We start from the raw sequence: 15,012 nt of genomic DNA, 5'->3' as shown, positions 1-15,012 counted from the left end.
TCGGTATCCAATTTATTGGCAGCTGCACTCACAAGTATCGGGAGTAATGAACAGATATGAGTACGAGGTGTAAAAATACACTTCTCAGGCACACTCACACAGGCACAGGCACAGAGACACAACACACACACACACACACACACACACACACACACACACACACACACACACACACACACACACACTCAGACATCAAAGCAAAAGAGCTCATTAGCTACACTGGACACTGACCAAAACAATTTTAAAAATCCAAAACTTCCTTCTCAACATATAATAACAGTTTGTTGCGTTTGAACTCATGTTACCTTTCTGTCCCTTCTAATGAGCCCCTTGCAACATATTTAAAGAACTCAGCCCACTTTGGCTTTTTGAATTCCTTACATTCATGAGCTGAATATCTGATTGAATCAGATAACAGCTGAACAGTGGGGATCAACCCCCGGCGTAGCCTCGAGTGCATCCAGGTGCCAGACCAGACCAGTTGTTGTCATTCAAATGTAAAGGCGATGAATACAATTCCACCTCTTTTGATACGTTGTCATTTTTTGGCATACATTACTACTACTTTTAGATACTCGTAGATTTTAAGAGGGACTTTTAAAGGACATAATTGCTAACTAAATACTGAAACAAGAGATGGATTGTTCAGTGCCTTGCTAAAAAAGAAAGTGGGAAACCGGTTGAGAGCTTCTGGCGCACAGTGAGACCTTGCTCTTACTGCATATCTTTGACCCCCTATGTGGGTTATCTGTGGTATTGGGGGGCTGCAAAAGACATTTGGAATTCATGTGCCTCAGGTCTGCTTTGAACTGATCTGGCTCATACTATAAGAAATTAAACATGTCTGGAACTCAGGCTACTTTTATCTCCTGGCAATCTGCTGTTGGAGCTGAAATCATGTGTGTGTGTGTGTGTGTGTGTGTGTGAGGTGTCTATGCCTGCAGTATGTGGGAAAATCTTGTTTCTTTCCCCCCAATATGTGCATGCATATGAATGAATATAACTGGTGTCTGCTATTGACTCAGTTTGACTTTGTTTATGCATGTGGTCTGAATAAATTATGAGGAATTACACACACACTCGCAAGCATGCACGCACGCACGCACGCACGCACACACGAACGCACACACACACACACACACACACATACACACACACACACAAACACACACACACACACACACACACACAAAGAATATGGCCAAATGCCATGACATTTTGCCACACATGGATTTTGTCCATTATTCATGAAGGAAGGGAAGAGCAGATACCAGAACGAAAGAGACAACAGAATGTGTCTCTTTTGGAGAAGTTCTGCTCTTAGTAAATATTCGCATATGCGGCCTGCATGGACTGTAAAAAATTCCAGTAACGACCAGGGCTATTTTCTGTCACGGAAAGAGATCTCCAGGGCTGTCTGTGTTTGACCCTGAATGAGCAAGCTGCATTTTACAGAATAATTAAAAACATCAAACCAGACTTGAGTCAAAGAACAGAAATTAAATATAAATATAAAGGCCTACTGATAGTTTAAAGGTGTTTTAGTTCTACCAAATACCAAATCTTTAAAATTGAATACCTGAATACAAAGAGTCATTGCTATTCTTTAGGGTTTTATATACGTACATATAGAAAAAACGGTTGATCACTTTCTAACAGTGCACCGTAAGAGAAACGGAAACAAATACAACATTGCATCATATAAATACAATAAATGTGTTGGCAGTATAGTAGTAAGTAAAATATATACAGTATATACAAGCTTTAAGACGTTGGGGCAATATTAAGCAGTTAAACTGGGACAACAATAGCTCAGCATATTTATTTGTAGTTGAGACAAATTCTGCTGAACCTACATTGACGGCACTGACATTGTGGGATATTTTCAGGAGGAGGTGACTGGAATATGAAGGAGGTAGGGTAACTTATTGACAAAGTGGAGCAGAGGAAGCTTCACAGTGCCATGTCTCAGGAGGAGCTCTGCTCAACACACTCCAACAGCAGAAGAGGAGATTCTTTGCAGAGATTGTATAGCTCAGGAAGGAGTTTGATCAGGACGAATGGGAGCTTTTGGGGTCAAGGCTCGCTGTTTATAGAAATAAGGACAGATGGTGAAGAAAAAAAGGTGTGCTCAAGACAAGACCGAATAAGCAAAGTTGGAGCAGAGAGAGAGAGAGGGGAACTGGTGAATCTCTCCGAAAGTAAAGAAAACTGAGTCTTCACATGAGGTAAAAAAAAAAAAAAGCTGTTGAAATACGCAAGAGGGCAATGCTGACAATGGAACATCTGAAATATACATAGCATAGGATGAAAAGGAGCCTACAATAAAACAGGAGAATGAGCAGGTCTCAAAGTGCCCAACCTCCACACAGCCCTCACTGGGAGTGAGGGGAAATTAACTTATTCTATGTTAACTTGGACACAGTGATAAGTCAAGTAACTCAGGCATCTTGCCATGCTTTCAAAAGGCCGTATCTGTTCAGAGGGAAAAGTATGAGCAGCTGAGATCACACCAGAGAGAGGATGAGATAGGCTCTATTGTCAGACCTTAGCCCTATAGTGTTTCGTTGACAGTGACTTTACTTATTAATTGTATGGGTGCCTTCAGACCTCAATGCTGTGTGTAAAAATAATAATACATTTTTTCAAGCTGATAAATCCAGTCGTTGGAACAACTTTTTTCTGAAGTTAACCAAAACATATATTTTGGCTAGTTCTGGTGTAGTTCTACTTCTTCCAGTATGAATTAAGTGTTTGGTAGTTTGCAAAGCTATGCTTTCAAAGTAGCTTCCAACAATGGATAAAACAATGAGTTGGGCTATATTCAGTTTTTTGTAAGATGCCTCCAATTGCACAAAAGATGTAATCCATCTTCAAAAGCCAGAAATGCATTCTCTCCGTCTCAAAAGAGTAATGCAGGGATGCTTATCTGATCCAAAAAAATGTAGAGAAGAATAATGACAGATCCAACATTTCCTACTACCTCATTTATATGAAAAGCCATCAACATTCATGTAATAATTTCCCTCAATAAAGACACTTAATTTTCCATTGATTCTCCCTGTATTACGCTTGAAGCAATAACAGTAAGAAGGACAATTACTGTTAGTATTTATATATACGTAGGTGTTTGTTTGTGTGTTTGTGTATGCGTGCGTATGTGTGTGTCTGACCTCTTCAGCCTCAGCGGGACTGCACGGCCTGCTCTCTTGAAGTAGATTAGCTTGAAAAAAAGAACTGAACGTACCGTGTTGCCTGGATACAAAAAGCATCATTAAGCCCAATTATCAGCCACTTGAGCTCACAATGAACAAGCTTCATCACAGATTTCAAAACATATTATTAACGACAGCAACCTATACGGAGCAGCAAAGAGAAGGAGGGAACAACAAAAGAAGAACAGGAGAGGTGGCAGAGTAGAACAAATTAGAGCAGGTGGGGAATAGATAAGAGGAGGAGGGGGGAGGCGTTTGGGGTTCAGTGACATGTTTGTGGATGATTTTAAAAGGCACATGACTGATGAGGTGGACTTTGTTGTTATCAAAAAGGTGGACCATTTTTTCACTATAAGATTATTTAAACTTTTAATGAAAATGACGTTAACATACCTGAGATCCGGTTGGCCACATCACTTCAGAAATTAAACAAATAATTGTGTTGATCGAGCATTTTTTAGTTGTTAAAAGACAGCAGTAGGCTAAGGAGAGCATGACAGAATTGATAAGACTTTTTTTTTACTGGGCTTCAAAGACCACTGGGAGTATTTGCTTGAGAAAACAGATAAGGAGGGCACGACAGCTTGCAATAACAGAAAGGGAAAGCAGCCTAACTCAGCCCTCCCTCACAGTGTTGTGTAGCTCCTTGAGGGCACAGTGGGCTGTAAATGAAAGAGTGCAGACAAACACAGAGAAGGGAAGAGAATTAAGGGGAGTGAAAAAGCGGAAATAGATAATAATTTTGGGACAGAGTGTGCTTCGAACTTCAAAGGGGACATTACTGAAGATTAGGAAAGTTCAGGCTCAGAATGAAATTCTGGGTGCAAACTGGTGCTACACATTTAATTGCAGGACTGCTGTCACCATTGTGAGCGTGGCGGGGTTATCCCTATGTTCCCACAGCCCGTTGGTCCTACAGCCCTATGTTCCTGAAATTGTCGATTAGGTTCAGGTATCACAGCTGCGTGGTTAGGGTTAGGGTAAGGGGACAGGGAGAGGTTAGACTAGGAATGAAACAAACCCAATCAAACAAACAGACATACGATTATACAGTATCTCACAAAAGTGAGTACACCCCTCACATTTCTTCACATTTTTCTTTATATCTTTTCATGGGACAACACTGAATAAATGACACTTTGATACAATGTAAAGTAGTCAGTGTACAGCTTGTATAACAGTGTAAATTTACTGTCCCCTCAAAATAACTCGACACACAGCCATTAATGTCTAAACTGCTGGCAACAAAAGTGAGTACACCCCTTAGAAAAAATTTACAAATTGGGCCCAAAGTGTAAATATTTTGTGTGGCCACCATTATTTTCCAGCACTGCCTTAACCCTCTTGTGCATGTAGTTCACTAGAGCTTCACAGGTTGCAACTGGAACCCTCTTCCACCCATTTATGACAGCATCACAGAGCTGGTGGATATTAAAGACCTTGCGCTCCTCCACCTTCCGTTTGAGGATGCCCCAAAGATGCTCAATAGGGTTTAGGTCTGGAGACAGGCTTGGCCAGGCCATAACCTTTACCCTCAGCTTTTTTAGCAAGCCACTGGTCGTCTTGGAGGTGTGTTTGGGGTCGTTATCATGTTGCAATACCACCCTGCGGCCCAGTTTACGAAGGTTGAGTGCACGTGGTCAGCGTCGTACACAGAGGTTGGCTTTGGAAAATAGACGTATGAGTGCTGCCAGCATTGCTGAAGGGCTTGAAGGGGTGGGGGGTCAACCTGTCAGTGCTCAGACCATACGCCGCACTCTGCATCATACTGGTCTGCATGGCTGTCATCCCAGAAGGAAGCCTATTCTAAAGATGATGCACAAGAAACCCCACAAAAAGTTTGCTGAAGACAAACAGACTACGGACATGGATTACTGCAACCATGTCCTGTGGTCTGATGAGACCAAAATACATTTATTTGGTTCAGATGGTGTTAAGAGTGTGGAGCGGCAACCAGGTGAGGAGTACAAAGACAAGTGTGTCTTGCCTAGAGTCAAGCATGGTGGTTGGAGTGTCATGGTCTGGGGCTGCATGAGTGCTGCCAGCACTGGGGATCTACAGTTCATTGAATTCTAACATGTACTGTGACATACTGAAGCAGAGCATGATCCCCTCCCTTCATAAACTGGGCCGCAGGGCAGTACTGCAACATGATAACGACCCCAAACACCCCTCCGAACGACCACTGGCTTGCTAAAGAAGCTGAGGGTAAAGGTTATGGACTGGCCAAGCATGTCTCCAGTCTTAAACCCTATTGAGCATCTTTGGGGCATCCTCAGACGGGAGATGGAGGAGCGCAAGGACTCTAATATCCACCAGCTCCTTGATGTCGTCATGAATGGGTAGAAGAGGGTTCCAGTTGCAACCTGTGAAGCTCTAGTGAACTACATGCCCAAGAGGGTTAAGGCAGTGCTGGAAAATAATGATGACAACACAAAATATTGACACTTTGGGCCCAATTTGGACATTTTTTTTTAGGGGTGTACTCACTTTTGTTGCCAACAGTTTAGACATTAATGGCTGTGTGTCGAGTTATTTTGAGGGGACAGTAAATTTACACTGTTATACAAGCTGTACACTGACAACTTGACATTGTATCAAAGTGTCATTTATTCAGTGTTGTCGCATGGAAAGATATAATGAAATATTTGAAGAAATGTTAGGGGTGTACTCACTTTTGTGAGATACTGTATATTATATAGCTTGATGACTTAAAAATGTGGGACCAACGGCTGTGGGACCATGGGCTACGGGAACATAGATTCGCTCCAAGTGGGGCTATAGAGACCACCAAGAGACTTCCCAGCTTTGCATGTAGGCTAAACTAAAATTTGTGGTATTATGTCTGACCCCCCAAAAATGTTTGTAGTGTTAACAAAAGTTCAGTCTTTATTGTATCACAATAACAGCCACTTTACAGCCCTCTGACTGTACTGTACAAAAGAGGGGGCAATAGTTAGCAGCAATCCTTCTTTCACGGTAAAAGCTGTAAGCTTCACATACATTTCTCAGCCTCAGTACATCACAGTCATTCATTATCGATATTTTACATTTAATAATGCATTTGCATATAGTGAAAATCACTGATTGTCAGGCGAAAAAAAACTTCAGAATAAATGCAACTCTTTAATTTATTTGATAGAACCCTCTTTTGATGGAGAAATGACCAGTGTGACAACTTACCCATGTAACAAGATGCCCCGGTCTCCCCTACTGTACACTTAAAGGCCTACTTCACCGGTTTGAATATGAAGGTGTATTGAATTCTGGGATCCTATGTAGTATAAATGTGCAAAAAAAATTGTAATCGGTTCATCCTAGCCTGAGAAAAGGCAGAAAGAGTGTTTTTTAACCCTATATTAATCTTACTGTGACATCACAGTAAGATAAATATAGGGTTAAAAAAAAAACGTACTTTGTAAATATTACTGTGATTTCTCCTACTGTGACATCACAGTAATATTTACAAAGTAATTTTTGTTTTAACCCTATATTTATCTTACTGTGATGTCACAGTAAGATTAATATAGGGTTAAAGAAAACACTCTTTCTGTCTTTTCTCAGGCTAGGATGAACCGATTTTTTTTTTTTTTGCACATTTATACTACATAGGATCTCAGAATTCAATACACCTTCATATTCCCACCGGTGAAGTAGGCCTTTAACCACCTCTGTCATGTCACAACTAATACAGTAAATATCTAAATGTTTTAAATTGGGGTAGTTTTTAATATTAATTTAGTGTTTTATACTTAACACTGCATGGTCCTGCTATACAAAGATGTGTTGAAAATCCAAACGTTATTTTGTCACCTCAGGGGCAACACATGCAAGTGCAGCTCTTGAAGAAGGGACAGTAAACACAAGGTTTACTCCAACTCTCCTGTATATAATGTTGTCAGGCGTATATACAGTCCATGGTGTAATGCCCAACCAAGAAATGAAGAGGAAGGAGGGGAGAGCTGGCAATAAGAGAGAAATGAGCACACGCCACTGTGAGGCAAAGACTGTGCGTCTGACCTCTGGCTTTCATTCCGGTCATGGTTAATTATTCCTCCCTTTGAAGTTTATTTTCCCGCTGCAAACAGATCAAGTCAAGACACAAGAATGGCCTAACCCCAATACAACACAGCCTAGCTCTCCAATTTTTCCTCTGGGTATCGCCAACACAAACACTGCCAACATTTCTTCATGACAGTGCTCAGTCATATCTAGTCAGTCAGGTTTCGTGCCATGCAGTAATTTGCAGTGGGACATTATTAGCAGGTTTAATGTGCAGTGGAGGAGGGTTGGCTCTCAGCTGTCTTTGTGAAAGCTGATTATGAGGAGTTTAATTTCATCAGATAAGGATGCCTTCGTTTATGAGCATACACAGCTCCAGGGACCGAGCCTTGCAGGCATTCAATGAGACAAGCACTCCCCCTGCTGTAACTCCTCATTACAGTCTGTTCAGTGTAGCTCCTCCAATCCGTCAAGCTCCCTAATTTTACCATGTGAAAAATTCTTAATAACAGCCACGCCAGTCATAATTGCCAACATCCATAGCACCCACTTCCAATAATCACAAATATAACTTTGTGGGACAACATGTTGAAGGTACCTGTTTGACAGTTTCTTTGCTGCAAAAATCTCCATGTCATATAACCTATCTACCTTATAATCTCAGGTGTTTTTTAGAATATATAGGCTTTGTTTGTCAAAAATAGTAGGCCTACTTGTAAGTCACATGTGTTGTGTTGAGAGAAGCAAAATGTATTATTATTATGATTTGCAACACATATATTCGATAGAAGTCTTTTCTGCATTTGGGGTTCTTGGAGTTAATTGCTGGCTCTGAATTTAGAAAACTGCTCTTCTTCATGGTCTTAATCTCAAATAGAGAGGATGTGGACGAAAGCTCTTGTTTGTTTCAGCAAGAATCTGCCATGCAGAAGTGTTCTGGAGGGTAAAACAACATCTCTGAAAAGCTTCAGCAGCATACAGATCATTTCTCCTACAGGCCATTTCAATTATTAAAGTTAAAGTCAACTGTCTGGTTGTTTTTCCCCCCTACAATAAATCTCACTCATTGCTGCTACCGCTCCATCTCTGCTGCCTGCCTCCATATTATTTTATGTTATGTCTTGTATGTGCTTTCAACGTGGCCTCTGTGACTGTTCTTTCCCCTTGTCTCCTCTGTATTGTCATAATTGCATGAACTGCTTTGATGTTTTAGTCATTGTCTGTGCTTGCTTGTTTGTGCTTGCTGCAACTGTGTGCGGCATGTTTTATGTCTCTCTTCCTTTCGTTTTAGGCCTACTGTAATTATAAAGGTAGTGTCCTTCATTGTATTTTAACTTTTAACTGATGTGATGGACTCCAGCTGGAAATTAGCCATAAAATCTAATTCTGCTCCATTCACTGCAAAGTTTATTAAATGGGACTGCCAACGATATTATAAACAAATAAACTAAACTAAACTCATCTTTTCTTTTTTTCAAATGATGCCAACCTGTGACGACAGTGCCAGCCAGGATGTCAGGGATGGATGTCTCGTTGATGGATCACAATGAGACCGGTGGGATCTCCCCGATGGACAATGGCACCATCAGCTTCCTCAGTTTCCCCCCGACCTCTTCTTCTTCTTCTTCTTCGTCTGTCTCCACATCGGCAGCAGCAGCAGCTTTGTCCCCGGGGCGCAATGGCAACGTCTACGTTTACGTGTGGCTCTTCCTGGGCCTGCTGCTCTTCCTGCTCACCCTGCTCATCATCTCCCTCCACAGGCTGAAGAACATCATCTCATCCTCCTCCTCTGTCCCCGACTGCAGCGTCAGCGAGGGAGGCAGCGACTTCACCAACATGGAGATCTGTAGCATCTCCTCCCAGAAGTCCACCATCTCCTCACTGTCCACCTGAGCACATGCCCGAGACACACACCAAGCACCCTTATGCACACATGAACTCTGGGAAATGATCTGGATTAATCTGGCCCAGGAGAATGTCCCGGAGCTACCCCTTTCACACGTGCAGAACACACAGCAGGAGATTGTGGGTGTGGGACACATTCACACAGTATGTTACGCCCATTCCTCGCTTCTGACCCTGACTTATCACTAGGGGGCAACATCATGGATAAAGTCCGGGTAAAGTCAGGGGATGAATAACCTTATCATGTGCAGCTCACCTGGGTAAACTGACTCAAGATCATTACAGTGATACAGTGCATGTGTGAAAGGGGCTACAGACTTGTACGTCCAAGTGCTTATGCATGCAAACAAGAGGCAAGCATGCAGACGCACACAGAAAGCGTACATAGGACCAGAACCTCTTCACTGAGACATAGCAAACACAGATAATGCTTCGTCAGCCATAGACACAGCATGTCATGAGGCTACACTCCATGCATGCATATTCCAATGCCAATGGTCCAAGTGTGTCTGTGTGTCCACCAGGGGAATATAGCTCACAATGTGATGAAGAACTCTTTCCTTCTGAGCCTCACTTTAACGATTGAGACAACCGAAAAAGAGGAAAAAAAGTGCTCTCCTTCTGCAGGACAAAAGAATGAGGAGAAACTATTATGTCCCCTCTTTTTTTTATTCCCTTCTTGTTATGTACTTGTCATATTTACAGTAAACAAATACCACTGCTTTTAAGTGATGATTCATGCAGCATGTGCAATTACGATACTATTAAAGACTATTCCTTTTTTTTCTGAAATGCAATTTTAAATGGTGTAATTTTTTTACGCCCACAACAGGGGTCAGATACTTTAAACCTGGAGACAAAACAAATTGCTTTATGGTTCTCCAAACTGTGGGAAGAAGAAGATTGCACAAGGCAGCCTGCTGTGGATGTGAAGGTGAGAAAGAAATGAGGGCTGCATCTCTATGGGGCTATTGACAGGCAGGCAGCCTCCGTCTGCAGCTACAGACAGACCAGGTCAAAAGTGGCGCGAACAACAAAATGAAATTCTGGTCCGAAAAGACAGATCTTCCAGTGTGACAGATTACCCTCTCTCTTTGCCTGTCAGCTCACATGGCGCCTGATTACAGTCTATTTAGTTACTGAAGCAAGAAAGCTCTGAGCTGCTGTCCGACGTGTCCTTGTTCATGCCTTAAAGCTCCCATATTATACACTTTTCGGTTCTATTATACACCATACTATATGGTCTTAGTGGTCCCTAATACGTTTTTCTTTAATTGTTTGCTGAAAAAAACTTTCAGATAATTTATTGTACTATGCTGATGTTCAGCTAATCTCACAATGGCCTATTTTTTAAAAAAGAGTTGCAGGTCCCCTCGTAAATATACAATCTTTGAGCTCCCCCCGCCCCCTGTCCGGAAGCGAAGCCAGATACGCCTCGCCCTCTGTCTGTCAGGGCCGTGGACCAATAAGAAATAGGGGTGTGGGCTGCACAGTGGAAGCTTCTGGCTTTACGGTTTGTGAGGTCAGAAAAGGGGATAATTCTGACTGGAGTGTTTTTGGGGGGAGGGGTGGGGGTTTCAGAAAAGGGGAGATTGAGAAAAGGAGAGATTGTTATTTTTTTTGATATTTTGGCAGTCTCTAGGCACACCGTGGACCCATGGATATGTTGGAACACATTTAAAAAGTGCATTTAGCATAATATGGGACCTTTAAGAGAGGTAGTTTCTTTGACATGGCAACAAAAGAACACAACACATTCAGGAAAAAAGATTTGAAAAAAAAAGTCCATGCATTTGAATTCACGGGCTGAAGGCTTAGAGAGCAGCGATGATGACAGGGCCACAAACCTGTAGTCGTTTTCACAATAATCTGTTAATTACAGGTGATGGTGCTGTACAAGTCAAACTCTTTGGTTCCCTTCATGCACAGTCGGCTAAAAAGCTTTAATTTCTAGCTTTTGTAGGATTGGCACAAAAACCATGTTAATTGTCAAAGACATAGTTAAAAACAAGTCCCTCTGGTACACAGTATGTATTTGGCAGAGTAAGGGCTACACTTGTTATTACATCTTGGATTATAGATAAGAGCTTTATTAGTTGTTTTTTGTAATGTAAAGGCCTCCCAAACCCCTTGGAGGATGAAGCAGCATATTACAGTAATTAAGTAAATTACTGCATAGTAACTATAATAGCACACAAAGATGAAACACCACAAGGTGAGAGAGGAACATAATGATCATAATTGCATCCCTGAAGTCAGGTAAAAAAAAAATAATGACTACTAAAAATGTGTTCATTATTTCAGTAGTTGATGAGTCAGTCAAGGCTATAGTATAAAAAAATATATTTTAAATTGCAAAAACATCTTCTTTTATTTATTTTTTAACAAGAAGTAAAATAACTATTTCAGGCTGGTGATGGAAAATAAAAACAAAACTAAAATACCATGCCTACCACGGATTATGTTGTTGTTCAGGGCCAGACACTACAGATGGCAAGAAGCACGAAGTCAGTGCAATAAATAGAAAGTGTCATTTCTCTAATGTCTAGAGAAGTGTCCATGTTCTCCAGAAGTGCTGCAGAATATGAGGTCTGAAATTAAAATCCCAGCAACACGGGTAGTTTGGCATCAATGGAATAGTCGTCAAGTGGGTTTATAGCACAACATGTTAACTCAAGAGCCTCTTGAAATCATTTGACGAAAGAATAATCCCTTTAAGACTGTTGTCTCCTGAATGCCACAATGAGACGTCCTCAATGTCTCACACAAAAATGTACATGAGACACAATATATCTGACGAGTGAAAAGTCAAGTCATCAAATTCTTTGCATATTTTATTTTTCTTATCATGATTTTTTTTTTAACTCACACGTCATATTTTACATCTTTGCAATAAAACATGAATACAATAGTTTTTGTAGGGTTTCATAGATCCAAAAATATTTAACCTTTTTTTGGATACGTAAGTGGAACCTGTCGATAGAGTATGTGCATGTGCGCATTTGATCAAGATGGCTTCACACATACAGAACATATTACATGTCGTCCCCCTCATCTCCTCCTTCGTTCCCACCTCTATCAGCTACAGAATCATGATATTGCTTACAACGGTGAGGTTGTAAAACCTAATAATCACACATGAGCTCAACGTTTTTTTTTTTAAATACAAACATCAATGCACAAATAATCCCGTCGGGGGAAAAAAATATGGACCTAAACAAAATGGCAGCCGACCAGAAAGAACCAAGCTAATAAATAATGATATGTGATTGGTGCAAAGTGCAAATACAAAACAAACTTTTACATTGATTTGATTCTTTTTTTTAAATAATCAACAAATGTGGGTAAGTGAAGGTTTCCTTTTGCGCTTTCAGTCTAGGTCAGCTGATTAAGTCTTCCACCAAGCCTGAACCAAGACTATATGTACATATTTGACAAAACAATCACCAAATATACAAAGTAAAATCATGTCAGTCTTGTGGTTGTCATTCCTTGGTGGGCACTGGCACGATCTGTTTATCATCTCCGGCAAAATGATCACCATCCTGCACTCCGCCGTTATTACCATCAGTCTTGTCAACATTAGAATAATTATTACACAATATTTTACATACAGCAAGTCATTAATAAATTAAAGGTGATAAGCGCAGTTTGTGTAGTGAAAGAACACGTGTAGTCTCCGACAGAGGCAGAGCCTTATTTACAGATTTAACCCTGCTGCAGGTAAAAGTAAAACTACAAAATTAAAAGTAGAAAATGAAGTAAAACCAAGTTAAGAACAAATCAAATTAAATCAAAACCCCAGGCATTCTTTCAAGGGTTAATTTAAAATCAGGCCAATAGCACCGGTTTTTAAACAGTGGCAGGGGGGGGTGGGGGTGCTGGCTCATTTCTGACCATTTCTTATCAGACATTGAAGTAGTCTTAATTTATAGTCCACTCAAATATATTTCCAGACTGAACTCCCCTCAAATTAAAAGTATAAAAAACATAATAGAGAAATAAATAAAATAAAAGTTAAGTTCTTTGTCTGTGAAGCATTAAGCGTATCAGGAAACGGCAAACTGCAACCAGTCCTGTGAGTGGCACGGGTATGAGCGACCTCTACAAGGTCTGCTTGACTTGCTCTTTTTCTCCACTCTGCAGTCTGTCTATTTTTATGAGTAGGTTTTGGGTGTGTATCTTCGAGGGTATTATGTGTCTGTGGTTACACCCGTGTGCACAAAGGCAGTTATTTCCTGGGGGGGATGGGGGGGGGGGGGGGTAGCCTAAGGTCCGGTACTTGTTTTTCCTTCCTTTCCTCCGTACCTGTAGTTTGCCCACGTTGCACATACACAGCAGAATGCATCACCTTCCTCTACCTTTTGGATCTTCTTTCCTCTCTCCATCTCCCTACTTCCTCATTTGCTTTCCACCTCAGTACCTATTCTGGTGTTCATAGTGCCAGCGGTTGAAGTCTATGTTGAACGCCACAATGCTGCCCGAAGCCATGCCAGTGATCAGAGTCCTGAGGGGTACAGAGCACACACACAAAATATCACATCTGTTAAAACTACACATGAGAAAATACTTGCATTTCATCGAACTTAGTACTTCGCCCTAGGCATGGGACATTTGCTCCATTACTGATCATTCAGTATTCTCCTTCGTCCCCCTGTGTGGTGACCTAGTTTCAACCAACAACAGTAGTCCTTAAGAAAATACAGCCCTGAAATTGAGCTGCAGCAGACAATGTGACCATTTGTAAAAAGGCATGCCTTCCGAAAAAACAGTCAAACTGTCTGCATCTGCTTGTGTCCGTCTTTTTATTTTATTTTTATTTTTTTTACCTCTGGTCATGTGAGAGGTCCATGGCCCGGATGCCTGCGTCACAGCCAGGATAGATGTAAAGCTGTTTGAAGTCACATGCCTGCCACACTTCCACAACCCCGTTATCACCTCCTGTCACCAGGTTCTGTCCGTCGCTACTCAACAGGATTGCCTGGAGAGAGGAAGAGAGAGGATTTAAAAAAGAGGCTCAAGGAGCTCTGATGCATTGTTTTATGAGTAAATAGGGACAGTGGTCATGATCATATATAACCACAAAAGAATATTACAGTGTGTTGTGTTTACATAAAGGGTATTAATTCCCGACAGGCTCACCCGTGTGGAGTCGTTGACCTCCATTTGTGCCAGCAGTTTTCCGTTGATGCTGAAGTTGCAGAAGCGTCCTCTCTCATAGTAGATGATGCAGTGGCCCTCGCTGGACACAGAGATGAGGCGGGGCCGCTGGCACAGCTCTGGCCCCTCCAGGGCCCTGAGCAGGTCTCCTGTGATGGTGTGCACCAGGCACGGGCCCTCTGACAAGAGCAAGAACAAAGCAAGGTAATGTGGGAGACATTTTTTTGTGTTTTCTTTTTTAAATACGGTTTTAGTGACAGGGAACTTATTGTGAGGTCATCAAATATGTTTATCTGGGTAAATATCACCCCCAACCTCTCATAATTCAGTCTACCTGAAGTGTCCTGAACAAACTATTTTCTAGTCTTGCTATAACGAGTGAGATGGAATAAGTCCACTCACTGGCTTTGCTTAGCTATTGTACTGGTACATGATACCTGGTACATGATAAATGTGTTCAATGTTTTTAATACTTTCTTATCTATATTATTATTATTATCATAGTAATATTTTTTACTGATATTCATTATTCACTATGCAAATAACTCAATGCTTTTAATGTTGAATTTAAATCCCACTACAGGCACACAAACCTTTAGCTCCACTGATGACCAATCCCAGCTCTGCACAGACAGACACACACACCACCTCGTGGTCATGTCCTGTCAGTACTGCCCTTGGAGCAGGGTAGTCACCTTGGAAGGAAAAAAACACACAACATCATGAAATT

General features: G+C 41.3%; 2 protein-coding genes across 4 annotated transcripts in view; one reads left to right on the top strand and one right to left on the bottom strand.

Annotated features, from left to right (window-relative positions):
- Positions 1-8,729: 8,729 nt before the first annotated feature.
- Positions 8,730-9,110, top strand: sertm1 (serine rich and transmembrane domain containing 1; the record flags this gene model as incomplete). The annotated part of the gene is made up of 1 exon (XM_080040662.1): positions 8,730-9,110. One exon carries the CDS (start codon positions 8,730-8,732, stop codon positions 9,108-9,110), a length of 381 nt encoding a protein of 126 aa, XP_079896788.1.
- A 4,428-nt stretch (positions 9,111-13,538) lies between these two features.
- nbeaa (neurobeachin a) overlaps positions 13,539-15,012 on the bottom strand; it is a gene marked incomplete at both ends in the record, with an annotated part of 89,681 nt that continues 88,207 nt past the window's right edge. For all 3 annotated transcript variants that reach the window (XM_080040668.1, XM_080040670.1, XM_080040669.1), the window contains 4 exons: positions 13,539-13,629; positions 13,952-14,103; positions 14,265-14,461; positions 14,876-14,977. In XM_080040668.1, the coding sequence (XP_079896794.1) occupies positions 13,539-13,629; positions 13,952-14,103; positions 14,265-14,461; positions 14,876-14,977 (542 nt within the window). The remainder of the gene's footprint in view (positions 13,630-13,951; positions 14,104-14,264; positions 14,462-14,875; positions 14,978-15,012) is intronic.

Source organism: Ammodytes marinus, assembly GCF_949987685.1.
Source record: "Ammodytes marinus genome assembly, chromosome: 14".
Classification (NCBI taxonomy): Eukaryota; Metazoa; Chordata; class Actinopteri; order Uranoscopiformes; family Ammodytidae; genus Ammodytes; species Ammodytes marinus.
Note: the sequence above shows the minus strand (reverse complement) of the source record. Positions and strands in the feature narration are given on the sequence as shown.